We start from the raw sequence: 27487 nt of genomic DNA, 5'->3' as shown, positions 1-27487 counted from the left end.
TTCACACTGCACAGCGACTTACACTTTTCAAAGTATTTTCCAGCTCATTGTACCATTTGATCTGCTAATTAACCCTGTGAGGAAATTCAGGCTCTTTGAGGTTAATTAACCTGTCCAAGTTCAGCTTGCAAGGAACCGACTGAGATCACTTTCGTCTCTGCACATTTTGCCACATGAGAAAAAGCAGATATTGGGAAAGAGAAGGGGTAGTGAGTAATCATGAATGGTGAGGGTCATGAAGGCCAGATGAAGGAGGTTGATCAATATCTGGAAGGAACTGGAGCCATCTCCAGTGTCTGCAGGGGAAAGGTGATTTCAGATGAGATATGAGAAATGAGCCAGGGTAGGAAAGTAACTTTTTCTTTTTTTTCTTTATTTTTTTTGAGATGGAGTCTCCCTCTGTTGCCAGGCTGCAGTGCAGTGGTGCGATCTCGGCTCACTGCAACCTTTGCCTCCCAGGTTCAAGCGATTCTTGTGCCTCAGCCTCCCAAGTAGCTAGGACTACAAGCACCGCCATGCCCAGCTAATTTTTTTTTTGTATTTTTAGTAGAGATGGGGTTTCACTATGTTGGCCAGGATGGTCTTGATCTCTTGACCTTATGATCTGCCTGCCTTGGCCTCCCAAAATGCTGGGATTACAGGTGTGAGCCACCAAGCCTGACCTGGAAGTAACTCTTTTGAAGATAAAGTGGGAATAAAATTTTATCGGAAAATGTTTCATTTTCCCTTGCTCTGCCTCTTGGGATTGTAAGTCTCTTCCCATCAACTCAGACTGATTTCCATTCCATTTTCATTTAATCCAGGTATCACAGCTCCCAAAGTTTTTCTAGTCCCACATGTCCACCAAATTGGATACTTGCCAGGCCTTTAAATGGCTACCACAGCTACTAGTTCCAGGCTCCAAGATGGCTACCAGGCCAGTTCTATGAATAGTGCCTGGATAGCGGTGGAGGAGAGGCTTGGAATGGGTCTTCCACAGGCAGTGTCTAGGTAAGAGGATTTTTGTTTGTTTGTTTGTTTGTTTGTTGGGACAGAGATTCACTCTTGGTGCCTAGGCTGGAGTGCAATGGCACGATCTCGACTCACTGCAACCTCCACCTCCCAGGTTCAAGCGATTCTCCTGCGTCAGCCTCTTGAGTAACCGGGATTATAGGCATGTGCCAACACTCCCGGCTAATTTTTGTATTTTTGGTAGAGACGGGGTTTCACCATGTTACCCAGGCTGATCTCGAACTCCTGACCTCAGGTGATCTGCCCACCTTGGCCTCCCAAAGTGCTGGGATTACAGGTGTGAGCCACTGCACCCAGCTGGGCTTTTGCTTTTAGTTAAAAAAAAAATATATTGGGGGTCTCACTGTGTTTCTCAGTCTGGTATCTAACTCCTGGCCTCAAGTGATTCTCCCAACTCAGCCTTCCAAAGTGCTGGGATTACAGGTGTGAGCCTCGGTACCTGGCCTGGACAAGAGGTTTTAAATGGAGAAAGTAGAGCACTTCCAGGGAGAGGAGCAAACTTGAGTCTTTTATTGTGGGAAAGGGGGAAACATAGTGTTGCCCTGGCTCAGAAGGGAAAGGAGGGTCTTGGTTGATACCTTGGGAAGCTTTCTTTTCTTCATAGACTAAGAGGAGATTCTGAGGGGTACCCTCGTTTTCTTTTTTCTTTTCTTCTTCTTCTTTTTTTTTTTTTTTTTGAGACGGAGTCTCACTCTGTCACCCAGGCTGGAGTGCAGTGGCACGATCTCAGCTCACTGCAACCTCCGCCTCCTGGGTTCAAGCGATTCTCCTGCCTCAGCCTCCCAAGTAGCTGGGATTACAGGCACGTGCTACCACACCTGGCTAATTTTACCATGTTGGCCAGGCTGGTCTGGAACTCCTGAGCTTAAGTGATCCACCTGCCTCGGCCTACCAAAGTGCAGAGATTACAGGTGTGAGCCACTGCACCCCACCAGGGTACCCTCATTTTCTATGACATCCAGAAATCGAGGGATTCAGTTTGTGAATTCTTCCTTCCTCTCCTAGTTCCGTGTGCAACGCAAAGCCTCTTTAGTGTTCTCTTGCACAGTCATGCCCAGCCCGTAGGAGACTCTTTGGGTTTGGAGAAGAATCATGGCACCCTCCCCCTGTCATTTTCATCAGTTGTGTCTTCAATCCTTTCTTCACCCCTCCACACCCAAACTTCTCTCCTTCTAAAAGCAGACTTTTCCTTTTCCTTCCTCTTCTCCTCCCCTACTCCCCTACTTTTCCCAGTCCCCCAAACATACCAGGCTCAGAGCTGGATTCATTCAGCATTTATTGTAGCAAAGAGTGGGTAGGGAGAGGAGCTCCAGGCCTGGCCAGTGGGTGTTCTAGAGGCCAGCTGGGGTTAGAAGACAATGGTCTGGACACCTCACTGGGTGGCAGGCTGTGTTCTAAGTTCCACGAAATAGCTCAAGAAGTTAACCAGATCCGTTCCAGCCTTCTTGACCAGGGGTGTCAGCTGCTCCTTTGACTTTTCAAAGTAAGCCCTGGATAGGTGAGGGGATTAGAGTTTAATTTGAGGGACCCTAGGCACTGGCAGGGTCAGAGCAGACTGACTCAGGTCCCCAAACTCTAGTCCCTGGTCCATTGCATGGCAAAGCCCCTAGGTGGAAGTAGAGCCAAGACCTTTGCTGGGTAGAGGAACAGACCATAGAGACTGAAATTCAAGGTCCAGTTCTTGCTGTTCCTCTCTATCTAAGAAACGTGTGGGATCTTTAGGCAACGAAGGACTTTTTCTCTCCAATTTAAGCCTAATCTGCCCTAATCCCCACCCCTGGGTTCAGTCTTCTGTGGGGCCTCTCATCTTCCCTTCTTCCTTTCCACAGTTCCACAGCCCCTGAACTCCTTGCCCTTAGACTTACTTGGCCTGGGCCTGAAGCTCTGGGCTCTTGACCTTCTCCATCAGGTCCTTGCCATATTCAGTCACCGTCTGGAAGTACTGAGAAACCAGGCTCTCCACACTTGGCTCCTCTGCCTGTCTCCGAACCAAAGCTCCTGCACACACACACACACACACACACACACACACACACACACACTCTTTTCAGCTGGGTCCACAGCAATGAATCTTGGCCTCTTGCCATACCTCTGCCAGTACCCACCCCAGCTCTCTGCCCCCTCCCCAAAAAGGTATCCAGTCAGATCTTTGGATGGGCTTTCTGGGCTTTAGACAGGGAATGATCTTCCTTTTAAGCCCTCTGGTTGCCAGACCTGGATATAAGAGCATAGGCAGATAGGTAGCTATAACCGCCAGCACATTCTCCCTTTTGGCCCCCTCTCCATATCACACCCACCTTCAAGGCTGCAGATGGTGAGGAGCAGCACAGTTGCTGCGAGCAGCTTCATGTTGGTGACAGTGGGGAAGGCGGCCTAGGAAGAGGGTGGTGGGGGTTGGGGGAACACTGAAGACAAATGGGCTTCAGCTCCTCCCCAGGGATCTCCCTACCTGCTGCCCATTTCAACCTGGCTCTCTCCCTCTCCACAACTGAAGCCCAAGCCTCTTTGGATGCTGTTTACACCTCTTGCCTCCTTATCTTACCTAGTCAGCGTCTCTGTCCTTGGCGTCTGTGCCTGCCCTGGCTGGAGAGGTAGGGGCTATATACCTGTCTGTTTACCCACCCCCTGTCAGGTGACAGGAACTATGATGGCCCCAGTAGGACAGGGATTATGTTAGGATAAACAAGTTGGACAAATGGGGGAGGAGAGGACAAGCACATGGAAGACTCATGGTGATGGGGTGAGAGGCAGGGGGTACAGCCCTTAGTGGAGGCTAAGAAGGTACATTTCTGGTATATCTGAGGTTCATTCTTTTGAGATCTGAGGTCCTTGGACTTGAATGCAGCAGGAAGCAGGATTCCAAGTTACTTCTCTGGAAAGCTCTGATATATCAACCCATGGAATACCATCAACCATCAATGGAAAGCTCATGGTATCTTTATTCCATTGTGGGTAGATCTCATTTCTCAACCTTATCTCACTTTACTGCAATTTGGCAGAGAGATATTGGGGAGTAGAAGAAAGGAGAAAGGAATTGAAATCAGGGACAGGGTTGAGGGCTATGGGGGTTAGGAAAATGAGGGTCGGGTAAGAGGCAAGTGTAAATGATTTTGTCCGTTTTTGAGTTAATGTGTAATGAGATGGGGAGAAAACAGGAGAGCCCAGAATGACCTGGATGCTGATCAGTGAACATACCCTACCCCCAGTAAAACAAATTCAGAAAACAGCTTCTGCCCATCCCCTCCCAATGGAGGGCTCTGGCAGGAAAAGAGGTGAACAAGAGGCTTCTGCCAGGGTAAAGGTTGAAGGTGCCTGGTCATTTGATCACCTTATCAGTTCTAGGCAGTGATCAGCCAATATTGAGTCAGCAGGGGCAATAGCCCTGGCCCTTGTCTCACTCCTGTTGGGGGTAGGGGAGGGGGATAGGTACATTCTCAGGTTCAAAGCATTTGGGTGAAATCAGTTAAATAGATATCAGAAGCATTTGTATCTTTCACCCTTTTGTCCCCCCAAGCATACTCCCTGAGTATGTGGAACATTCCTGAGAGGTGAGAGTGGAGGGGCAGAGCTAATGAGGGAGGTAGTGACCAGAGACCAAGAAATCTTTGTTTTTTACCTTTTGTTTTAAATTCAGAAGTATATGTGCAGGTTTTTTTTTTTTTTTTTTTTTGAGATGGAGTCTCGCTCTGTCACCCAGGCTGGAGTGCTGTGGCTGGATCTCAGCTCACTGCAAGCTCCGCCTCCCGGGTTCATGCCATTCTCCTGTCTCAGCCTCCCGGGTAGCTGGGACTACAGGCGCCGCCACGTCACCCGGCTAGTTTTTTGTAGTTTTTAGTAGAGACGGGGTTTCACCGTGTTAGCCAGGATGGTCTCGATCTCCTGACCTCGTGATCCGCCCGTCTCGGCCTCCCAAAGTGCTGGGATTACAGGCTTGAGCCACCGCGCCCGGCCTAGGTTTTTTTGTTTGTTTGTTTTCCTGAGACGGAGTTTTGCTCTTGTTGCTCAGGCTGGAGTGCAATGACATGATCTTGGCTCACTGCGACCTCTGTCTCCTGGGTTCAAGCGATTCTCCTGCCTCAGCCTCCCAAGTAGATGGGATTACAGGCATACGACACCACGCCTGCGTAATTTTGTACTTTTAGTAGAGACGGGGTTTCTCCACGTTGGTCAGGCTGGTCTTGAACTCCCGACCTCAGGTGATCTGCCCACCTCGGCCTCCCAAAGTGCTAGGATTACAGGCGTGAGCCACCGCACCCAGCCTATATGTGCAGGTTTGTTACATACATAAACTTGTGTCATGCGGATTTATTGTACAGATTATTTCATCACCCAGGTATTAAGCCTAATATCCATTAGTTATTTTTCCTGATCTTCTCCCTCCACCCACCCTTCACCCTCCAAGACCAAGAAATCTTACTCCATCTTCAATTATTCCCCTGTGGAGCGCTTAGTGCTTGAGGTCAGCCCTTTGGCTTGCCCCGGTCCTGGGATGGAGTGCATTTGGGGGCCAGGCTCCATATTCCTAGATTTTATTGGCCAACTCTGCCTGGGGACTCAGGGAAGTAAGGGTTAAATACAGAGAGCAGCTCTTTCAGCGAATAGTTCTGCTAGAACTTACTGCTCTGCTCCAAACTCTCACACCGGTTTCCATTCCACCAAGTGGGCAAGAGCGGGAACTTCGAGAGATGCAGACCTCCAGAAGAGAAGGGTGGGTCCCTGTTCTAGGGAGTGCTGCGTTTAATGAGTAGTACTCATTTGGAGGTGTGCTGTGGAGGGCTGTGAGGGGGATTTCCCATGGGCTCTTTGGGAAGAGGGGAGCGATAGAAATGAATCAGGTTTCCAGAGAAGTCTTCATAATGGTTCTTTCTGCCACCCTTCACACAAAGCCAGTCTACAAGCTGTAGTTTCACTTTTCTCAAGGGTGAAACTACACGGGGGGAAGGAGCTTCAGTGGCCCAAGCTACAAGATGCTCCCTCTAGTGTCTTGCAGGCTCACAAATTTTCCCGACCTTGGAGAGGCCTAGTGATCTAAAGCCTTCCACTTAAGTCTAAGGGGCCACCAATCAAGTCCTGCCCGCCTCTGCAGCTCCAGGGTTGAAGCTCTTGGGCCGTCACACCTGCCACTCATTTTCTTCCTCCCTTCCCATTGGCTCGGGGTAGATAGCGAGGCTTTTTTTTTTTTTTCTTTCATTGATTGGGCGGGGCCCAATCAGGGGTGGGTTGGGTCTTTGACAGCTTTCTTTGCCAGATTCAAAGATGGCGCTTATGGCCACGCTAAGAATGTAGCGTGAAGCTGCAGTTCTGCCATCACTCAAGATGGCTGCCCCCATCAAGATGACCGGGGTGTGCCGGGGCGGAAAGGGGCAGTATCATGGTCTGAGATGGTAAGGGATACTGCACCATTGAGGGCCTGGTCTTGCGGCCTGGGAATCAAGAGTAGAGAGACTAGGGAGCTAGGTGAGGTCTGTGGTGGGGGCTAGGATCAGAGAAAGGGAGAGAGGACAAGGGTGACAGGTGGGGGTGAGAGATCAAAGATGGGGCGGGAGTGTGCCTAGGGTTGTCTCTCCATGAGTGCTCTCCTTCCCTACTCTTCCTGTTCCAGGTCTAGCATCGGACCATGTGGAAGTTTCTGAGACTAGGGAGCCGGATAATGGGGGGTGGGACCCGTTGGAGGGTAATGGGGCAATAGCGTCCTTTCACAGGCTAACCCCGGCCCTTCCCTGTCCTCTGGACTAAAATGGGGAACACATTGGGCCTGGCACCAATGGGGACTTTGCCCCGCCGAAGCCCCCGCCGAGAGGAACCCTTGCCCAACCCTGGGAGCTTTGATGAGCTGCACCGGCTATGCAAAGGTGAGAACTTGGCATTGGGGTGTCTCAAGATGAAGGGACAGAGGAGTGGAGGGTCTTGAATGCTGGATGTCCGGCGATGGGAGCAGGAAAGGGGAGATCACGGCTGGGGCATGCAGCATCAGGGAGGATCAGGTGCCCAAATGAAGTAGAGCATTTCACTGCAGGACTCGAAAGGAGGTTAATTCCTCCAAAGTGTTCCCTATGGAATTGAAAGGGGAGACTACCTTTTGAGGTAGTGGTTCTTTATCTGTGCTTATTCCTTCCCTTCTCCTACCCCTTTCAGATGTATTCCCAGCACAGATGGAGGGCGTGAAGCTCGTTGTCAACAAGGTTCTGAGCAGCCATTTCCAGGTGCTCCCACTTCTCTGGCCCCTCCTTACTATTCCCTTTCCTGTCAAAGGAAAGGATCATCTTCTCCTTTCCTTTGTACTCCAGCCCTAGCCAGTCTATGTGGGACAAATGAGGGAGGATGTGGGGTTCTCTTTACCTCCCTGCCTGTGGGGCTTGTTGCTTTTAATCGATGACCCTCTCTGTATATGTTGGAATATTTGGGATTCTTGAGAGGCCCTCTGAATGGGTAAAAGATTAAGGGAGGGATGAGGGATTGAAGTGGAGCAGGAATGCGCTTTTCTCCACTGACTCCTCTTTCCTCAGGTGGCTCACACTATACACATGAGTGCCCTGGGCTTGCCGGGATATCACCTCCATGCGGCCTATGCAGGGGATTGGCAGCTCAGTCCCACTGAGGTGAGGGCTCCACACACCTGGATCATCTGCCTAAAAGCCAATCTGGGACCCAGGTCTGGAGGAAGAGGAATTGTGTGTGTTATGGGGAGGAATGGGCCGTAACCTGACTTTTGTGTCTCTTCTGAAAGGGAGAGGATAGAGAAACATTTTCTGTGAAGAGCCCAGAGTGTGTCTTTGTGACTCCACCAGGGGGCACTGTGTACTCTTAATGAAGTTCTATACTTGGGTTTAGGCTGAGAGATGCCATCCGGCTCAGCCTTACTACTGTGTATACCCTTCCACAGGTGTTCCCCACTGTGGTAGGGGATATGGACAGCAGTGGCAGCCTGAACGCCCAGGTCTTGATCCTCTTGGCAGAGCGGCTCCGAGCTAAGGCTGTCTTCCAGGTGACCACAATTCCTGCCTCCGTCCCCTGAGGCACTTCCTCTTTCTCTTTCTTGGGTTTCCTGCTTTGAGGGCTTGGAAGGAGGAGCAGAGTCAATGATCATAAAGAGGGAGGGAGATTTTACTTCTTGCTCTTGCCATTCAGACGCAGCAGGCCAAGTTCTTGACATGGCAGTTTGATGGCGAGTATCGGGGAGATGACTACACAGCCACTCTGACCCTAGGAAATCCTGACCTGATTGGGGAGTCGGGTGAGGAACTGGGACAGGGTTCTTTTTATCTTGGCTGCCCATTTGCTAATGTTACTATGCCTCTTCATCTTCTGTACAGTTTGGAGTTTAGAAAAGGAACTTCTTGGGCATGCTGGGGTGGAGGTTATTGGGGGTGAGGGAGCAGGTCTGGATGTTGTCTCTATGACTGACTCCATGTCTCCCCGTTCCCCCACAGTGATCATGGTTGCTCACTTCCTGCAGAGCCTCACTCATCGGCTGGTGCTGGGAGGAGAGCTGGTTTATCACCGGCGGCCAGGCGAAGAGGGGGCCATCTTGACACTGGCTGGGAAGTACTCCGGTATGGGGTGAAGTGAAGTAGTGGTGGGTAGGGGGGAAATTCTGAACTTTTCTGGGGTTCCTGGCCTGTGTCATACTGCAGTTAACACTCCTTCCCCTCTATACTTTGGATTTTACAGCTGTACACTGGGTAGCTACATTGAATGTGGGATCAGGCGGGGCTCATGCAAGTTACTACCACAGGGCAAATGAACAGGTGAGACCTCTGATCTCACTCCCCTCCTCGTCAGCAAGTCAGTCATGAACTTTTGCTCATCTGGACCTCTATCGCCCTGCTGACCTATTTTTCTTCCTACCACGCTGCGTGTATATTTCCATGCATGCCTTCATTCTGCTGATCCCCTGTCAGGACCCTTCTGGTCTTCACTGATACTGATCTCTCTCTCATCCTTGCCCATGGTTCTCAGGTTCAGGTTGGAGTGGAGTTTGAGGCAAACACAAGGCTACAAGACACAACATTCTCCTTTGGTTACCACCTGACTCTGCCCCAGGCCAACATGGTGTTTAGAGGTGAGGGTTATTGGGAGACATTTGGCTATGCTGAGGAATGGGGGATGCAGAGGGAGGGAAACTTGACCTTATTTCTGGTGACTACTTCCTCCAATCCCTGTTAAATAACCTAGTGGGTATTCTCTCCCCCAACAGGCTTGGTGGATAGTAACTGGTGTGTAGGTGCTGTGCTGGAGAAGAAGATGCCACCTCTGCCTGTCACCCTAGCCCTTGGAGCCTTCCTCAATCACTGGCGCAACAGATTCCATTGTGGCTTCAGCATCACTGTGGGCTGAGGTTGTCCAGAGCCAGCCTCCACAGCAGCTGGAACCTCTGAGTCAGGTGCCCTAGGGCCAGAGACTAGGCCCCTCTCCAGAGCCTACCTTGCTGGGTGACCTCTAGGACCCAGGAGCAGAGTGGCGGATAGGACCATGCCCTCCTCAGAACTGGAGCTGCCACAGGGGCAGTTGATGAGGCAGAGGTTTGAGGATCCCCCCTCTGCTACCAGCCCCAATATCAGCTTCCCCATGCTCTTGTGGCTCTGGACTAAGGGGAAAGGATTAAGGGGTGTGGCTGAATTCCCCCTGGCACCCCTTGCCTCCAGGCTTCCTTCTTCCTTTCCCTTTGGTTAATCCTGCATGGGATTAGCTGACCGTCCTGTTTTCCATCCCAGAGCCTCCCAAGGCTGGGAAAGTAGGGCTGAAGGGCTAGATATTTGGTCTCAGAAAGTAGGGCCCACCCATTCCCAGAAGGAGCGTCTTTACCTCTTAGCCCTGAGGCTTCCTCCTTCCCATCTTCTGTGCTTCCAGAGAACAACTTTGTTCCTATGGCCAACCCCACTATCCCCATGACCGCATGAAGAGGCAGTTATTGCTTTAGTCTTTCATTGCAAACACTGGGCTCCCTTTGAACCCGGCCCAATCTTTGGTCCCAGCATTTCCCCGCTCCAGTGTATCCAGGGTGTCCCAGGTGAGCTGGGGAAGGAAGTGAGCCTGGTCTCAGCTGCAGATCTCCTGGAGCAGTGGCATCATGGCAGACAGGCCCTGGATGTGCTGGATTTGGTACCCGTAGGCCTCATTAATGCTCCGGAGCTCAGCCAGCAGGCCCAGCAACTTCGCATACAGAAACCTTTGGAGGAAGTAGTGGGGTTGCCAGGAAAACAGGAGGGAAATAAGGCAGTTGGGAGTGTTGTCTTGAAGCCCTGATCCCCTGAACTATTCCTCAGTGAAGCCAGGTCTGAACATTAGAGAAAATCATGCTCTGGTATGACAGACGATCAGAGGTTCCAAAGGTCCTCCAGGGGGCCTCAGTCTGACTATCTTCTTTCACCGTGCTCAGTTTTTTCTGAACCCAGAGCTCTGAGGGCCACGTGTGAAGAAAGTTCCAGACTTGGCCAGAACTCCAACTGTGTGGAATCTGAGGGCCTGGCCTTCTAGAGCAGGTTCTAGAAGGTGGATGTGTTCTATGGTATAAAGCATCCCTTTTCTGGCCAAAGTAGCTCTTGGAGGAATGAGCAAAACAGAAGCAGTGCATACCTCAGAGCCTGGATAAATCACAGACTATTGAACCTGGAACTGGCTTTGGCCATGAAACTGTGAATTGCCATAACTTCAAGGGAAATGAAAAATCAAAGGAATTGGGCCAATGGCGAGGAGAGGAAAGGCCAAGGGAAGAGAAATGTCTGCGTTAGTCTGGAGAAGTTGGACTAGTGAGGTGATGGATGTCATCAATCTCAGGAATGCTATTACCCAGAGCCTCTGAGCTACTTTGCATCTGTACTGAATAATAAAAAAAAAAAGATCTGGAAAAAGTGAGATGAAACAGCAGTATCCAAATTCAGTAATTTGGAGGCTGAAACGATGTGAGACAGGGATGGCCAGGGGGAAGGACTAGACCCCAAGATACCTGAATTCCCTAAGGAAAGGACAGTAAAAAACATTCCTCCCAAGTTCAATGTTTCGCCAACCCATGCCTGCCCTGGTGTGGCCTCCAAGCCCTCAGTGTCCCACCGTACCGATCCCGGGGCCTTTGCTGCTGGCCCTTGATGTAGCTTTGCAGAGTCAGTGCCATCTCCTCTTGCAGCTGATCAATCTCATCTCTCTGGGTAACTCCAGGTCGGTCTGTAAGATAGGGAGCTGGGAAGGACAAGGTGGGTGGCAGGGGTGGGCCTGCATGGTGCCCCAGGGACCCAGGCTGGGATAGACCTAGTCTGCAGGTTTGACAGCTAGGCTAGAAGGCCTGTGGTGGATGGACTCAAGGAGCTGAATGTTTGGGCAGAGGTGGTACAGCAAAAGGCTCTGGGCTTTGGGAGATGCTCACCAGGAGAGAAGAGGGCCATGGCAGCCAAGAGCACATACTCAGGCTCCTGGAGCTGCAGTTTTCGTAGTGTTCCATGGAAGTGAAAGAGCAACTCCAAAAACTCTACCTGGAACCCCACTGCGGGAGATACTAGGATTAGGAGCCTCTAGGTCACCTGACCACATACTGTACCATGAGGACACATGCCCCCCACTGCTCTAGCACCATCTCACCACGGGCTGCGTCTTCAATTGTGTAGCGAAGAGGCCCGCAGAGGAAGTTTTGTGTTTGGAGACAGAAAGTGGTATTGAGTACGATATGACAGATTTCCACAGCTGCTCCCTTGAGAAGGGAGATCTGGTCTTCAATGGGCAGGGAACTGTGGAAAACAGGAAACAAGGGCACTTTTCAATTTTTTTTTTTTTAGAGTCTTGCTCTGTCACCCTGGCTGGAGTGCAGTGGCACGATCTCTGCTCACGCAACCTCCGCCTCCCTGGTTCAAGCAATTCTCCTGCCTCAGCCTCCCAAGTATCTGGGATTATAGGCATGTGCCTCCATGTCTGGCTAATTTTTTGTATTTTTAGTAGAAATGGGTTTTCACCATGTTGGCCAGGCTGGTCTCCAACTACTGACCTCAGGTGATCCACCTGCCTTGGCCTCTCAAAGTGCTGGGATTATAGGTGCAAGCCATCGCGCCCGGCCCACTTTTTAATTTTTTGTTTATTTATCTTTGTTTTTTGTAAAGATGGGGTCTTACTATGTTGCCCAGGCTGATCTTGAACTCCTGGGCTCAAGCAATCCTCCTGCCTTGGCCTTCCAAAGTGCTGGGATTATAGGTGTGAGCCACTGTGCCCAGCCGACAAGGGCACTTTATTATTATTCTTATTAATTAATTAATTTTTGAGACAGAGTGTTGCTCTGTCACCCAGGCTGGAGTGTAGTGGCCTGATCTCAGCTACAGCAAACCTCCTCCTGGGTTCAAGTGATTTTTCTGCCTCAGCCTCCTGAGAGGCTGGGATTATAGGCGCACACCACCACACCCAGCTGAGTTTTGTATTTTTAGTAGAGACGGATTTTACCATGTTGGCCAGGCTGGTCTCAAATTCCTGAGCTCAAGTGATCCACCCGCCTTGGCCTCTCAAAGTGCTGGGATTACAGGCATGAGCCACTGTGCCTGACCTATTATTATTATTTTTAGCTCTCATTTTTTGAGACAGAGTCTCACTCTGTCACCCAGGCTGGAGTGCAGCGGTGCTATCTCGGCTCACTGCAGCTTCAACCTCCTGGGCTCAAGTGATCCTTCCACTTCAGCCTCCCGAGTAGCTGGGACTACAGGCACCCACCATCATGCCCAGCTAATTTTTGTATTTTTTGTAGAGATGGGGTTTTGTCATGTTGCTGAGGCTTGTCTCAAACTTCTGGACTTAAGCGATCTGCTGGCTTCCACCTCCCAAAGTGCTGGGATTACTAGTGTGAATCACTGCGCGGCACCTCAAGGGCACTTTAGATGCAAGCCTGTACTTCAGAGATGGAGAAGAGCTCCCAGTTCTGATTGGCACAGTTAAAAACAAAGCTGGGAATTCAAGCTTTGTTAATTCAAGCTGTGTTAATTTGTTGTCAGTGACTTTTTGGGGTGGATATACAACTTACTGAAGTGTTTGCCTCCTGAAAGATGAGGGGAGGTCACTCACCGGAAGACAGGCAGGTCCTTGGTAAACTTGATGACTTGCTGTACCATGAAAGTGTTGATGTCTGCGAAGTGTGTGACCAGAGGCAGCACAGGGGCCAGGGTGGGCAAGGGCTGGTGATGGATGAACAGATGAGCTGGAGGCTGCAACAATCAGAATATTAGCTAGAGGCCCTGGCCCTAGGGCCCTCCTTTAGGCCTCGCCAGCCTTATCTTGGAAGAGTTCCTTGCTGAGAAGCCTGCTTAGGCTGGGGTTCTGGAGATCCATCCTCAGTATGGGTGTATGGCATATACCCCTCTCTCTCAGACCAGCCTTTCTGGGTGCCCTTTTCATTGTATTCCAACCCAAATCCTGTCAGTGCTCACCCTAAACTGCACAAACTGTTCAAACATGGTGCCCATGTGGCGGGTGTGGGCCCCCAGGAGTGTCTGGATCAGCTCTTCTTGCTCATTACTCAGTTGCATAGGTGTTTGCTGTGCCCGCCGCTGGGCCTGCTTTGCTCGCCGCAATGCCAGGGCTTCTGCCGACAGTATCACTGTGCAGGGCAAGAGATCATGACAAAGCTGTTGAGACCAGCAGAGCACTTCTCTCTGCTGGTCCCTGATCTGGGGCCCCTCAGCCACCCTGCACAACAAAGGATGGGGGGAATGGGGGAATTCCTGAGGTTTTCTTGGGCTTGGCTAAAGTCCTAGAGGCTCCAGGAGGCAGGGGGTTCCTACACACTTCCACCAACCGTGGGAGAGAAGGGAAGGGTGGCGAGGAAAGTAGGAAAGAAGTGAGGAAAGGTGTGAGGGCTTTTGGGGAAACAGTGTAGAGGGAGGGGTCTTGATACCTAGAGCATCACCTTAAGTGATTTTTTTTTTTTTTTTTTTTTTGAGACGGAGTCTCGCTCTGCCCCCAGGCAGGAGTGCAGTGGCGCGATCTCGGCTCGCTGCAAGCTCCGCCTCCCAGGTTCACGCCATTCTCCTGCCTCAGCCTCCCGAGTAGCTGGGACTACAGGCGCGCACCACCACGCCCGGCTAATTTTTTTGTATTTTTAGTAGAGATAGGGTTTCACTGTGTTAGCCAGGATGGTCTCGATCTCCTGACCTCGTGATCCGCCCGCCTCGGCCTCCCAAAGTGCTGGGATTACAGGCGTGAGCCACCATGCCCGGCTATGTGATATTTTAAATGATCCTTCAAAAATAATCAAATAATCCTTTCAAATAAACACTTACCTGATGTTTTAGCAAAATTTCAAAACTTCTGAGGTTAAATCCCACTGAATGAAACAACCACAGGATAGGCAGGGCTGGTATTAATCATATATATATATATATTTTTTGTCTGTTTTATTTTGTTTTGAGGTGGAGCCTGTCACTCAGTCGCCCAGGCTGGAATGCAATGGAGCAGTCTTGGCTCACTGCAACCTCCACCCCCCGGGGTTCAAGCAATTCTCCCTGCCTCAGCCTCCGGAGTAGCTGGGATTACACGCACCCACCACCACATCCGGCTAATTCTTTTTTTCTTTCTTTCTTTTTTTTTTGTATTTTTAGTAGAGACGGGGTTTTACCATGTTGGCCAGGCTGGTCTCAAACTCCTGACCTCAAGGGATCCACTCACCTCGGCCTCCCAAAGTGCTGGGATTACAGGCGTGAGTCACCATGCCCAGCCTAACTAATCATTCATACACACACACACACACACACACACACACACACACACACACACATATATATATATATATATATATATTTTTTTTTTTTTTTTTGAGAAAGAGTTTCACTCTTGTTGCCCAGGCTGGAGTGCAATGGCGTGACCTTGGCCCACTGCAACCTCCACCTCCTGAGTTCAAGTGATTCTCCTGTCTCAGCCTCCCAAGTAACTGGGATTACAGATGCATGCTATCATGCCCAGCTAATTTTTGTACTTTTAGTAGAGACGGGGTTTCATCATATTGGTAAGGCTGGTCTCGAACTCCCGACCTCAGGTAATCTGCCTGCCTCAGCCTCCCAAAGTGCTGGGATTACAGGCGTGAGCCACTGCGCCCAGCCCAGTCATATTTTTTAGAAATGTAGACAGGCTTAGATTCCAGTGGCAGGACCAAGGTCATAAAATAAGTAATGTAGATTGAATTCAAACCAAAATCTTTTGACTTCTACAAAAGATCCAAGATCGAACCAAGATCTTGAATTCAGACCAAGATCCTTTGACTTCTACAGTTGCCTTTCATTCTTCCACAGTGAGAATCGTGTGATATGGAAAAAGCAAGTTTGGGAGTCAGGTAAATTTGAGTTCGAATACTGACTGTACAACTTCTTCCTTCTTCTTTTTCTAGAGAGGGCATCTCTGTTGACCAGGCTGGTCTCGAATTCCTGGCCTCAAACAATCCTCTTGGCTCAGCCTTCCAAAACTGCTGGGATTAGAGGCGTGAGCCACCGCGCTTGGCCTGCACAAGTTTTTAGTTGAATTAACTTGGGCAAATTAACTTCTGTGAGCCCCAGTTATATCATCCTTTGGGAGCATAGCACAGTTACTTGGCACAGAGAAAACATTAATTCAATTATTGAGCACCTACTAGGTGACAGGCACTATACTCAAGAGATAGAAAATAAAAAACACACCTGTAATCCAAGCACTTTGGGAGGCAGAGGTGGGCAGATCACCTAAGGCTAGGAGTTTGAGACCAGCGTGGCCAACATGGTGAAAGCTGTTTTCTACTAAAAATACAAAAAATTAGCTGGGCGTGGTGGCATACGCCTGTAATCCCAGCTATGCAGGAGGCTGAGGCAGGAGAATCGCTTGAACGCAGGAGGCGGAGGTTGCAGTGAGCCAAGATGGCACCACTGCACTCCAGCCTAGGCTACAGAGTGTGAGACTCCATCTAAAAAAAAAAAAAGAAGAAAAGAAAAGAAAAAAGCTAGCCATGTGGATATCTAGGACAAAAGCATTTCAGGTAGAGGGAATGGCAAGTGAAAAAGCCTTAGGGAAGAGTGTGCTTGGTGTTTCTAAGGATGACAGTGAAGTCAGTGTAGCTAGAATTGATTGAGTAAGGGGGGAAGAGTCTGATAATAAAGTCTGAAAGGTGTTGTGGGAGAGCTAGATCATGAGATCATGTACTTTGAGATGGGGAGCCATTGGAGGTCTTGAGTGAATACTGACATAATCCGACTAGTTTCAAAAAGAGTACTGTGCCTGCTATGTAGAGAATGCACTGTTGGGAACAAGGACAAAGTCAACAGACACAGTCAATGCATTCTTGGGATGTAGGGGGCCAACTCACTGTCTTTCCTCATGCCAGCATCTAAGCACTTCTGCAACCTGCAGGCTGGGCAGTGGCGCCTCTGAATCTTGCTGACTTCACAGCTTCCAGCAAAGGGGCAGGTGGGACCAATGCTTTTGCTGACTGTTCTCCTGTGAGACACAGAGATGTTGTTAGAGTCTGGGATGCAGTGAACAGACACATGGATAGGTGAGGGGCTGAGATGACATGGTCTAAAAGACCTGGGAATCTGGTGAAATGGACTAATCTGAGCTGTGCCCAAAGGTCCCCAGGGGTGGATAGGGTCCAACACATCTCAAGCATTTCCATGACAACACAGGATCACTCCAGAAAGCCTACTTGATGTATACTAGCTAGGTGCTTCACAGGCAGTGGGTACATAATAAGTGCTCTTGAATAATGGGCTGTGTCCATCAGACAAACATTTAGCCTTCCCTCTGTTATGCTGCCAGTTTATACAGTGATGTGTTTGACAAGATGTAGGTTGCCATCCACAGGGTAATTAGACTCTCAGATGAAGGAGTAATGTAGCTGGACAGGCTTGGGCACCAGCCAGGGTGTAAAGGCTGACTGATAGGGAATTTGGTTTGAAGGGCTGTTTCCACTGGGGAGGAGACTCTCACCTGAAGAAACCCTTGCAGCCCTCACAAGTCAGCGCGTTGAAGTGGTAGCCTGTGGCCTGGTCCCCACATACCACACAGTTCCTCAGCTCATCTTCCCTACTGGCCATGACGTCAGGTGTTGGGGTGGCTGTTACAGACTCCTGAATGTGGGAGGGGTCAGCAGTCAGTTCTGGGCCACGCTTGACCCTTTTCTGTCCCTTCTACAGAGGCTCTTTCCAAACCAAACCAAACCTGTCCTTGACTTGATCCCCAGCATTATCTTTTGTGTGTTTCTTTTTCTTTTTTTTTTTTTGAGACAAGTCCTCACTCTGTCACCTAGGCTGGATCTCTGCTCATTGTAACCTCCGCCTCCTGGGCTCAAGCTATCCTCCCACCTCAGCCTCCTGAGTAGCAGGGACTATAGGTCTGGACCACCATCTCCAGCTAATTTCTGTTTATTTATTATTATTAATTTTTGTAGAGATGGGGTTTTGCCATGTTGCCCGTGTTGATTTTTGGTTTGTTTGTTTTGTTTATTTGTTTGTCTGTTTTTTGAGATAGAGTCTTACTCTGTTGTCTAGTGTTGCCTAGGCTGGAGTGCATCATAGTTCAATGTAACCGTACACTCCTGGGCTCAAGGGATCATCCTGCCTCAACCTCCTGAGTAGCTGGGACTATAGGTACACACCATCACACTAGGATATTTTTTCTTTTCCTTCCTCCCTCTCTCCCTCCCTTATTCCTTTATTTCGTTTTTTGTTTTTTGTTTTTTTTTTTCCTGAGACTGAGTCTTGCTCTGTCGCCCAGGCTGGAGTGCAGTGGCGCAATCTTGGCTCGATACAACCTCCGCCTCCCAGGTTCAAGCGATTCTCATGCCTCAGCCTCCTGAGTAGCTGGGATTACAGGCACCCGCCACCATACCCAGCTAATTTTTTATTTTTAGTAGAGATGGGGTTTCACCATATTGGCCAGGCTGGTTTCAAATTCCTGACTTCAAGTGATCCTCCCACCTTGGCTTCCCAAAGTGCTGGGATTACAGGTGTGAGCTTCTGCGCCTGGCCTCTTTTCTTTCTTTTTTGTAGAGATGGGGTCTGTTATGTAACCCAGGTTGGTCTTGAACTCCTGGGCTCAAGCGATCCTTCTACCTTGGCCTCCCAAAGTGCTGGGATTACACACGTGAGCCACCATGCCTAGCCCCCAGCATTATCTGTACTTTATTACATTTAGTCTTTGGCCCCCAACAGATTTCCTACCTGCTTCTCTTAGGCAGCATATCATCTGCAGGCCACAGAATCCAGTATGGAATGCCTTTCCCCAAACTCCCACGCTGTTGCTGGTTTTCCTCTGATCTCAGGAGTTACCAGTGATTGGAGTTAGGGATTATGACCCTTAGTACCTGGAAAACAAGAGATGTCTGTTTTATGTGGCCTTCAGTGGCTCTCAGTGACTGTGGGGTTAGGGCACAGACCCTGGACTCTGGGCAAAGGTCTGGGTGGGAGGTTTTCCCAGCATGACAAAAGTGCTGGTTGGTGGCACATGGGGAGGGACTCTGGTGGGCGGGAACCTTGTGACTCATTGGAAGCTGCTTCTTATTAGACTCATCGAGATTTTCCCGGTTGATGAGTTTAAGGCTACATCTGCAGCCTCCTGTGTACAGATCCTGAACAAGCTGGGAAGAGAGAGAAAGAGAGAGAGACAGAGACAGACAGACAGAGCAAGCTTTTTCACACACAGTAGGTCAGTACTAAAAGAAGAGGTGTAACAAGGCTCCCCCAAAAAAAGTTTTTAAGAGACTAGGGGCCGGGCACGGTGGCTCAAGCCTATAATCCCAGAAATTTGGGAGGCTGAGGCAGGCGGGTCACTTGAGGTCAGTAGTTCGAGACCAGCCTGGATAACATGGTGAAACCCTGTCTTTACTAAAAATACAAAAATTAGCTGGGCATGGTGGCACATACTTGTAATCCCAGCTACTTGGGAGGCTGAGGTGGGAGGATCGCTTGAACTCGGGAGGCGGAGGTTGCAGTGAACTGAGATCATGCCACTGCACTCCAGCCTGGGCAGAGAACAAGTGAGTCTCTGTCTAAAAAAACAGAGAGAGAGAGACTAGGATCTAATTAAGAGCTTATGCAAAGAGCCCTCTCACTTCCTAACTAGGGAGGGCTGAGAATTAAATCGGAGTGACCACAGGGCACAGTGACATTCCCTGTACATCTCCCCTAATCTGGAGATAGGTAGAGGATGGTTTGAGCCCAGGAGTTTGAATCCAACCTGGGCAACATAGCAAGACCCTATCTCTAATAATAATAATAATAATAATAAAGAGTGCTATTTTTTTAAATAATTTTTTTTGGCTGGGCAGGATGGCTCATGCCTGTAATCCCAGCACTTTGGGAGGCCAAGGTGAGCAGATCACGTAGTCAAGAGGTCTGGCCAACATGGTGAAACCCTGTTTTTACTAAAAATACAAAAATTAACCAGGGATGGTGGTGCATGCCAGTAGTCCCAGCTACTTGGGAGGCTGAGGCAGGAGAATTGCTTGAACTCGGGAGGCGGAGGTTGCAGTGAGCCAAGATCGAACCGCTGCACTCCAGCCTGGGCGACAGAGTGACCACGCCCGGCTAATTTTTGTATTTTTAGTAGAGACAGGGTTTCACCATGTTGGCCAGGCTGGTCTCAGACTCCTGACCTCATAATCCACCTGCCTCGGCCTCCCAAAGTGCTGGGATTATAGCCGTGAGCCACTGCACCTGGCCTATTTTTCTTTGTTTTGCTATTATGTCTTCTGCTTCTTTACTTGCGTTAAATTATAATTAATGTTTCTCTAAAGGTGAGTTAAAACCCCAAGTGCAGGCTAGAGTCATAAACACACACACACACACACAGAGACAAAGAGAGAGAGAGAGACTGAGTTAAAAAGATCCTTGTTTAGTTTACCAGAATGAATTGGTAGAACCCCTAATCTCAAGTGGTATAGCATCTAACTATGCATAACTTTGCATTTTGAAATAAACTGAGTTCCAGAGAGCACAGATGCTTGGATCTGTTCCTTGGGAGATGGTAAGAATATTTATGTGTATGTATCTGTTGGTGTCTTTGTGACTCTGACAATTCATACTAGTTTATTCAATCAACAAATATTGTCCAAGAATCCACCTATGTCTTAAGACACTAAAGTTAAAAGATGAGTAAGATGCTCTCCTACTCTCATGAATTTTAATCGCTAATGGGGGAAACAGACTTTTACACATATATAAAGAAATAGAGTCAGATCAGTGATGGTGCCATGCACAGAGCATTACGGCACTGAAAAAGTAGGGCACTTAATTCTGCTTTGGCGAAGGGGTATTGAGGAAGAGGCAGGAGAGACCTTCTGGAGGTGTGGCAACTGAGTTGACTTTTAAAGGGTAATGATGAGTTAGCCGGGGGGAAATATAACAGGCAGTTCAGGCAGAGGGTGCAGCCTGAGATGGTCAAGAAGCCAGATACAAAAAGGTAGATGTGGTAGAACCACAGATGGGCCTCTCTTGCTGGAGCATAACATTTCAGGCTGGGAGTGGGAAGAAATAAGGTTGGAGAGGTGTGATATAAGGCTGAGATGTAGGCAGATCACAGGAGACCTCATGTGTCAGGCTAAACACTGAGTCCATCAGGAAACTTTGAAAGAGAAAGCTGTGAAATGACACTGTCATATCTTTTTTTTTTTTTTTTTTTTTTGAGACGGAGTCTTGCTCTGTCGCCCAGGCTGGAGTTCAGTGGCCAGATCTCAGCTCACTGCAAGCTCCGCCTCCCGGGTTTACGCCATTCTCCTGCTTCCGCCTCCCGAGTAGCTGGGACTACAGGCTTGAGCCACCGCGCCCGGCCCATTGTCATATCTATATTCTAGATAGTTTATTCTGCTGGATGTTGGATTTGAGGGGGCAGGACTGAAGGCAAAGAGACCAGTTAGAAAGCTATAGCCATAATGTAGGTGAGAGAATATTAAGCTTGAGCTAGGATAGTGGAAGGATGTAGGAGAGGAGAGAGTTTTGAGAAATACGTGGAAAGTGAAATTATTGGAATTTGGTGACTATTATAATGCCTGGATTAAGAAAGAAGACAAGGAATTAAAGATGACTGCAGGTTTCTGGCATGGGTGACTGAGTGGACGGTGGTACTGCCAACTAGGAGAGAGACTACAGGAGGAGGACAAGGGGCCTCCATACTTGGGTGCCAATCCATTTTCACAGTTGACAATTTACTCCAGTAATAAGTTATCAAGTGTCCACTCATGATTAGCACCAGAAGGAGAGACAAAAGAGAGTCCCTATTACAGAGACACTTCCAGATTAATTATGAAGACTGAATAAATAAATTGAATTCCTAGGTCTTAAAAGAAAATATATAATCAAACAAATGTTGTGGTAAAGACTATGTATAATATTATAGGTATTAATTGCTCCCTTAATTTATTCTTCTTGTGTACCCAGTATGAGCAGAGTACTATGTAAAATTCCTTGCCTGTGTTAACACTGTAAGATAGGTAATATTGTTATTTTACAGATGAGAAAACTGAGGCTCAGATTGTTTAGATAACTTATACAAGGGCCAATATACCCAACAGTTTATTAGATGACTCCACTTGGATGTCACATAGGCACCTCAAATTCAATATGTCTAAAATTGAATTGTCAACCCTCCACAAACTAACTTTTCCTATATTACCTAACTTGGTGACTAGTCCAACGTGAGAAAGTGGAAAGAACATGGGCTTTGGGGTCATATAGACTTAGGTTCAAATTCTGACTGGCTCTTGCTAGCTGATTTACTTATTTTTTGCCACTTCTCTAATTGTTTGCCATGTCTGAGACCCAGCTCCATGGGGCCCTGGGAATCAGATATCATCAGGCTGAGCCAACACTGGACCAGGGAAGGGAGGCATACTTCCTCTTCCTACATCAGCAGTGAATACTTAGGGAGAGGCTAGGCTAGAAAGATGTTCTGGTCCAGGGCTGCCCTTCACCTGGGGCCAGGGATTATACCGAGCCTTGTTCTTCTTGCAGAAGTCCACCCTGAAGTTCTTTGAGATGGGGTTTCCTTTGGAACAGACTGCTTTGAGTTTGCTCTTCTGTGTACAGAAACCCTCCCCTGGCTTCAGGGTCTCTGCTGTAAAGCAGACAGAGAGTGGAATCTGCTGCAGGATGCCCCTGGCATCCATAGTGAACAGGCTTTCAGGGTTAACTAATACCCTCACCCTCTTCCAACATTCCTCTTCCAGGCCAGGGTCTGAAAAACACCTGTGAGGATTGTGACCTGATGGGTTAAACTCTCTGAATTTCAGTTTTCTCTCCTGGAAAAAAAAAGGGTTAATAACACTCGTTATCCAGGTTTACTGTGAAGACTAAACAAAGTAATAAAGTAGTAAAATGTAAAATTCTTTACACTGTGCTTGAAACATGCAAGGAAATCAACACATATTCATTCTCTTACCTTCTTCCTTTCCTTCCCCTTTTACTGCTGTCTTCTCCCAGATGCCAAACCACAAACTGGTGAGTCACCTAGTCTCCTTTCTCTCCCTTATTCCCTATAAATGACCAAATGCCATGACCCATCATTCCTATCTTCTGACCTCTGCATGCCCACTACCTCTTAGCTGCGTTTAGGCCCTCATCATTTTCCACTTACTGCTGCAGCAGACTATTCAATTATTCTCCCTGCTCCCAACCTCATCTCCTTCCAACCCATCCTCCATGCTGTTGCTATTTCTAAAATGCAAATTTGATCGTGTCTCTCCCCTGCTTAAAATTCTTCATTTGCTTTCCATCACCTTCAGGATAAAATCCAATCTCTTTAGCATGTCACACAAAGTCCTTTGTGATCTGGCTCCTATGTAATCACTCTGGCTTCAACTATTCTGTCTCCACTTCCCTCCCCTGACCTAGTACATCACACTTTGGCTCTAGATGTGCTTAAGCATTTAGAGTTCCCTGAACAAGCTGTGCTCACCCACCTCTGAACATCTGCCCTTGTTGTTCCCTCTGGTTGGAATCACCTCACACACCCTTATTTTCAAACCCTTTTCCCCTCATCCTCCTGATCCTCTTGGTCCTTCAGGCCTGGGTACTGCAGATCACCTCTGTGAGCCTAATAGAGCTACACCTCTGTACACAAATTTGTCACAGCACTTATCACACTCTAGGACAACTGTCTGTTTCTTTCTGACTCTATCAATCAACTGTGAGTTGATGAAGTCAAGGGCTGCACCTGTCATTTGGGGATCCTTAGGGTTTTATGTACTCCAAGCATATATAATAAATATTTATGGAATGAATAAATGGACTGGGATACAAATTAAGATCTGATTTCAAATCCATGCTCTTTTCATGCAACATCACATGCTATTGTTTGTGAATGAGTACACTCATTCATTCAATAAATATGTAATGGGTATCTACTTTGTGCCAGGCATTTTGCTAGCACTATCTTCTGAATACATTTCTATTTCCCTTTTAGCTGCTTTCTTTTTTAATTTAAAAAAATTTTTTTTTTTGAGATGGAGTTTCGCTCTTGTTGCCCAGGCTGTGAGTGCAGTGGCGTGATCTTGGCTCACTGCAACCTCTGCCTCTTGGGTTCAAGCAATTCTCCTGCCTCAGTCTCCCAAGTAGCTGGGCTTACAGGCATGCACCACCATACCTGGCTAATTTTGTATCTTTAGGAGAGACTGGGTTTCACCATGTTGGTCGGGCTGGTCTCAAACTCCTGACCTCAGGTGATCCACCCGCCTCTGCCTCCCAGAGTGCTGGAGTTACAAGTGTGAGCCACCACACTTGGCCTAGCTGCTGTCTTTCAAAGCTTGTTTTTTTTTTTTTTTGAGACAGAGTCTCACTCTGTCACCCAGGTTGGAGTACAGTGGCTTGATCTTGGCTCACTGCAACTTTCGCCTTCTGGGTTCAAGTGATTCTCCTGCCTCAGCCTCCTGAGTAGCTGGGACTACAGGTGCACACCACCATGCCCGGCTACTTTTTGTATTTTTAGTAGAGACAGGGTTTCACCATATTGGCCAGGCTGGTCTTGAACTCCTGACCTCATGATCCACCTGCCTTGGCCTCCCAAAGTGCTGGGATTACAGGCATGAGCCACCACACCCGGCCTTTCATAGCTTTTTAAAAAAAAATTCTGAGACATGACCACTCCGGGAGGCGAGGCAGGTGGCTCACTTGAGTTCAAGACCAGCCTGGCTAACATGGTGAAACCTTGTCTCTACTAAAAATACAAAAAATAGCCAGGTGTGATGGTGGGTGCCTATAATCCCGGCTACTCAGGAGCTGAGGCTTGAGAATGCCTCGAACCTGGGAGGCGGAGGTTGCAGTGAACTGAGATCTTGCCATTGCACTCCAGCCTGGGTGACAGAAGAAGACTTTGTCTCAAAATATATAATTAATTAATTAAAAAATAAAACAAAATAAAAATAAACTCTGAGACAGGTCTTGTTCTGTTGCCCAGACAGGAGTGCAGTGGTGTGACCACCACTCACTGTGGCCTCCACTTCTTGGGTTCAAGTGAATGAATTTCCTGCCTTGGCCTCCCAGGTAGCTAGGACTACAGGTGCATGCCACCACACCTGGCTAATTTTGTTTATTTTTTGAAGAAACAGGGTCTTACTATATTGTCCAGGGTGGTCTCGAACTCCTTGGCTCCAGCAATCCTCCTGCCTGGCCAGACTCACATTAGTCTTCTAGTCCTATTCCTGACTCCTTTCATACTTCTGAACTGTTCCTACCTGCTGTACCTACTTGCTGTTTGCATTTGCTATCTGACTGACCTCACTCAAGTATCTATCAAGCCAAATATTCAGTCTGGGCCTGTTGTGTCCTGTTTAGCCTCCCATATTCTGGCACAAACACTTCTTTGAACAGGAGGAGTTGCTTTCTTTTGAGCCTTATAATCTGGTTTTAATCTTCTTTCTTTAAATTTACCACCAATCTCCTATGGTCTATTGAATTCAATGGGCTTTCTTTAATGTTTCTCCCAATCAACCATCCTCCCTTCTGCTTTTGACCTCCTAACAACTACTTTCTCTTCTTTGAAACTTTTTCTCCCTAACTTCTATATTATGTATTCTTGGTTCTCCATTTGTATTTCTAAGAGGTCTTTGTTTCTTTCTTCTCTAATTGATCCTTCTTTTTTCTAGGCCCATGAGTTAGGAAAAACTATGAAAACTATGGAAACTGTGGGGTTTTTTGTTCCCAAATGCTCCTTTTTTTAAAAAATTTTGAGACGGAGTCTTGCTCTGTCACCAAGCCTGGAGTGCTGTGGTGTGATCTCGGCTCACTGCAACCTCCAGTTTCTGGGCTCAAACAAGCCTCGTGTCTCAGCCTCCAGAGTAGCTTGGATTACAGGCGCCTGCCACCACACCTGGCTAATTTTTGTATTTTTAGTAGAGACAGGGTTTCGCCATGTTGGTCAGGCTGGTCTCAAACTCCTGGTCTTAAATGATCCGGCTGCCTTGGCCTCCCAAAGTGTCGGGATTACAGGTGTGAGCCCCCATGCCCGTGACCTAAACTTGATCTTTCCACCCTTCTTTCATGTTCTTCGCTAATGCTTAATTTCTACATGAGGCTCTGGTAAAAAGTAAAAATGTCTAATATTTTAACATCACAGTTTACAGAGTTTATATGCTTCATTTCATTTACCCTCATCTCAGTATGTGACTGTCTCCAAAATCTACAACTCTAGTTCCAGGAAATCTTGCTGTTCTTTTTATTTTTTATTTATTTATTTATTTTTATTTCTTGTAGATATGGCATCTCACTATATTGCCCAGGCTGCTCTTGAACTCCTGGGCTCAAGGGATCCTCCTGCCTCGGCTTCTCAAAGTGCTGCAATTACAGGCATGAGTCACTGTGCCTGGCCAAATCTTGCTGTTCTTAGTAGTCACTCTTTTTTATTTTTATTTTTTTGAGACAGGGTCTCACTCTGTCACCCAGACTGGAATGCAGTGGTGCCATCATGGCTCAATGCAGCTTCAACTTCCTGAGCTCAAACAATCCTCCCGCCTCAGCCTCCTAAGTAGCTGGGACTAGAGGTACACACTACCACACTCAGCTAATTTTTATTTTTATTTTTTGTAGAGATGGAGTCTCACTGTGTGGCTCAGGTTGAGTAGTCACTTCTGATGCCTCTGTAGATTACATTTCATTCTGTTCCTTTCTCTGGACTCCCACTGCACTTGCCCAGACTTCTATCAGGTAACCTATAACAATACCATGCCTTTGCATTCACATGACTGTCTCTCCCCTACTACACCATAAGCTGTATGTTGTGTAGGTTTTTCTATCCCAACACTCAGCATCTGTCCTGGTCATAATGTGTGCTTCATAGCCAATGAAAGATTGAAGAATTTTCCCAATTTCCCAATCTTGAATTCCAAAGTCACTGTGAATCCTCCTCTAAATCTTTCTAGTCACCAAGTCTTGTAGATTTCTTATGTCATGTGTTTCTTGATGCTGTGTCTTCTCTTCTGTTACTGTCACTACACTCACCCAGGATCCTACACTTTGTACAACTGCAGCGTCCCCATCTAGGCCTTCCTGCTCTTAGTGTTTCTCTTGTCAAATCAGTCCCATGTTTCTTCTGCAAGAATAACCTAAAGGTGCTATTTGTATGAAGGCTAAATTTAAATTCCTTATTCTGATACTCAGGACCCTGCCATATTGCCTGCAATTTCTCCATTCAAAACCTGAGTTTTCTCTCACTATTTTTTTCTTATTGTCACCCAGATACCAGAGAGACACATCTTTTCCTCCTTCTTCTCTTCTGTTCTCCATTTGTTTATATTCTACTCTTCCTTTAAGGCCTAACCCAAATTTCACTTTCCCCAGGAAGTTTTTGATTATTTTGGTCCCGCCTGATGTCTGTCTTCTTTGACTTATTTATTTATTTATTCATTCATTCATTTATTGAGACAGAGTCTTGCTCTGTCGCCCAGGCTGAAGTGCAGTGGCATGATCTTGGCTCACTGCAACATCCACCTCCTGGGTTCAAGTGATTCTCATGCCTCAGCCAACCGAGTAGCTAGGACTACAGGCGTGCGCCACCATGCCTGGCCAATTTTCAGTAGAGACAGGGTTTCATCATGTTGGCCAGCCTGGTCTTGAACTTCTGGCCTCAAGTGATCTGCCCGCCTTGGCCTTTCCAAAGTGCTAGGATTACAGGAGTGAGCCACTGTACCCCGCCTGTCTTCTTTGACTTATTACTATTTTTTTTTTTGGAGACAGAGTCTTGCTCTATCCCCTAGGCTGGAGTGCAGTGGCATGATCTCAGGTCACTGCAACCTCTGCCTCCAGGGTTCAAGTGATTCCCATGCCTCGGCCTCCTGAGTAGCTGGGATTACAGGCACCCGCCACCACCCAGCTAATTTTTGTATTTTTAATAGAGACGGTGTTTCACCATGTTGGCTGGGCTGGTCTTGAACTCCTGACCTCAGGTGATCCACCTGCCTTGGCCTCCCAAAGTGCTGGGATTACAGGTGTGAGCCACCACACCTGGCATGACTTATTGTTATCCATTATTTTACAATTTACTGTTGGAGCATACTTGGGCATTTAGT

General features: G+C 47.9%; 3 protein-coding genes across 9 annotated transcripts; 1 reads left to right on the top strand and 2 right to left on the bottom strand.

Moving 5' to 3' along the window:
- Nucleotides 1-617: 617 nt before the first annotated feature.
- On the top strand, nucleotides 618-11000 carry TOMM40L (translocase of outer mitochondrial membrane 40 like). Of its 4 annotated transcripts, none has more exons than XM_030937168.1 (10): nucleotides 618-990; nucleotides 6714-6863; nucleotides 7147-7214; nucleotides 7518-7610; nucleotides 7895-7996; nucleotides 8140-8245; nucleotides 8442-8564; nucleotides 8683-8759; nucleotides 8971-9073; nucleotides 9209-11000. In XM_030937168.1, the coding sequence occupies exons 2-10, from the start codon at nucleotides 6749-6751 to the stop codon at nucleotides 9346-9348; spliced, it is 927 nt and encodes a 308-aa protein (XP_030793028.1). In that variant the 5' UTR covers nucleotides 618-990; nucleotides 6714-6748; the 3' UTR covers nucleotides 9349-11000. The 4 variants fall into 4 exon arrangements, with proteins under 4 accessions (XP_030793028.1, XP_030793027.1, XP_010365439.1 ...); XM_030937167.1 differs by having other exon boundaries at nucleotides 619-990; nucleotides 6614-6863; XM_010367137.2 differs by lacking the exon at nucleotides 618-990 and adding an exon at nucleotides 5308-6395.
- Nucleotides 2271-3603, bottom strand: APOA2 (apolipoprotein A2). Its single transcript, XM_010367132.2, has 4 exons — nucleotides 3554-3603; nucleotides 3309-3384; nucleotides 2877-3009; nucleotides 2271-2501 (listed from the first exon to the last, which is right to left on the bottom strand). The coding sequence occupies exons 2-4, from the start codon at nucleotides 3358-3360 to the stop codon at nucleotides 2384-2386; spliced, it is 303 nt and encodes a 100-aa protein (XP_010365434.2). The 5' UTR covers nucleotides 3361-3384; nucleotides 3554-3603; the 3' UTR covers nucleotides 2271-2383.
- NR1I3 (nuclear receptor subfamily 1 group I member 3) lies at nucleotides 9923-18417 on the bottom strand. 4 transcript variants are annotated; one of them, XM_010367133.1, is made up of 9 exons: nucleotides 18156-18417; nucleotides 16924-17063; nucleotides 16301-16431; nucleotides 13404-13573; nucleotides 13042-13181; nucleotides 11584-11729; nucleotides 11372-11488; nucleotides 11067-11187; nucleotides 9923-10180 (listed from the first exon to the last, which is right to left on the bottom strand). In XM_010367133.1, the coding sequence occupies exons 2-9, from the start codon at nucleotides 17028-17030 to the stop codon at nucleotides 10051-10053; spliced, it is 1062 nt and encodes a 353-aa protein (XP_010365435.1). In that variant the 5' UTR covers nucleotides 17031-17063; nucleotides 18156-18417; the 3' UTR covers nucleotides 9923-10050. The 4 variants fall into 4 exon arrangements, with proteins under 4 accessions (XP_010365435.1, XP_030793026.1, XP_010365436.1 ...); XM_030937166.1 differs by having other exon boundaries at nucleotides 11587-11729; XM_010367134.1 differs by having other exon boundaries at nucleotides 9925-10180; nucleotides 11067-11172.
- Nucleotides 18418-27487: the final 9070 nt, after the last annotated feature.

Source organism: Rhinopithecus roxellana, chromosome 8, assembly GCF_007565055.1.
Source record: "Rhinopithecus roxellana isolate Shanxi Qingling chromosome 8, ASM756505v1, whole genome shotgun sequence".
In the NCBI taxonomy this organism is placed as follows: domain Eukaryota; kingdom Metazoa; phylum Chordata; class Mammalia; order Primates; family Cercopithecidae; genus Rhinopithecus; species Rhinopithecus roxellana.
Note: the sequence above shows the minus strand (reverse complement) of the source record. Positions and strands in the feature narration are given on the sequence as shown.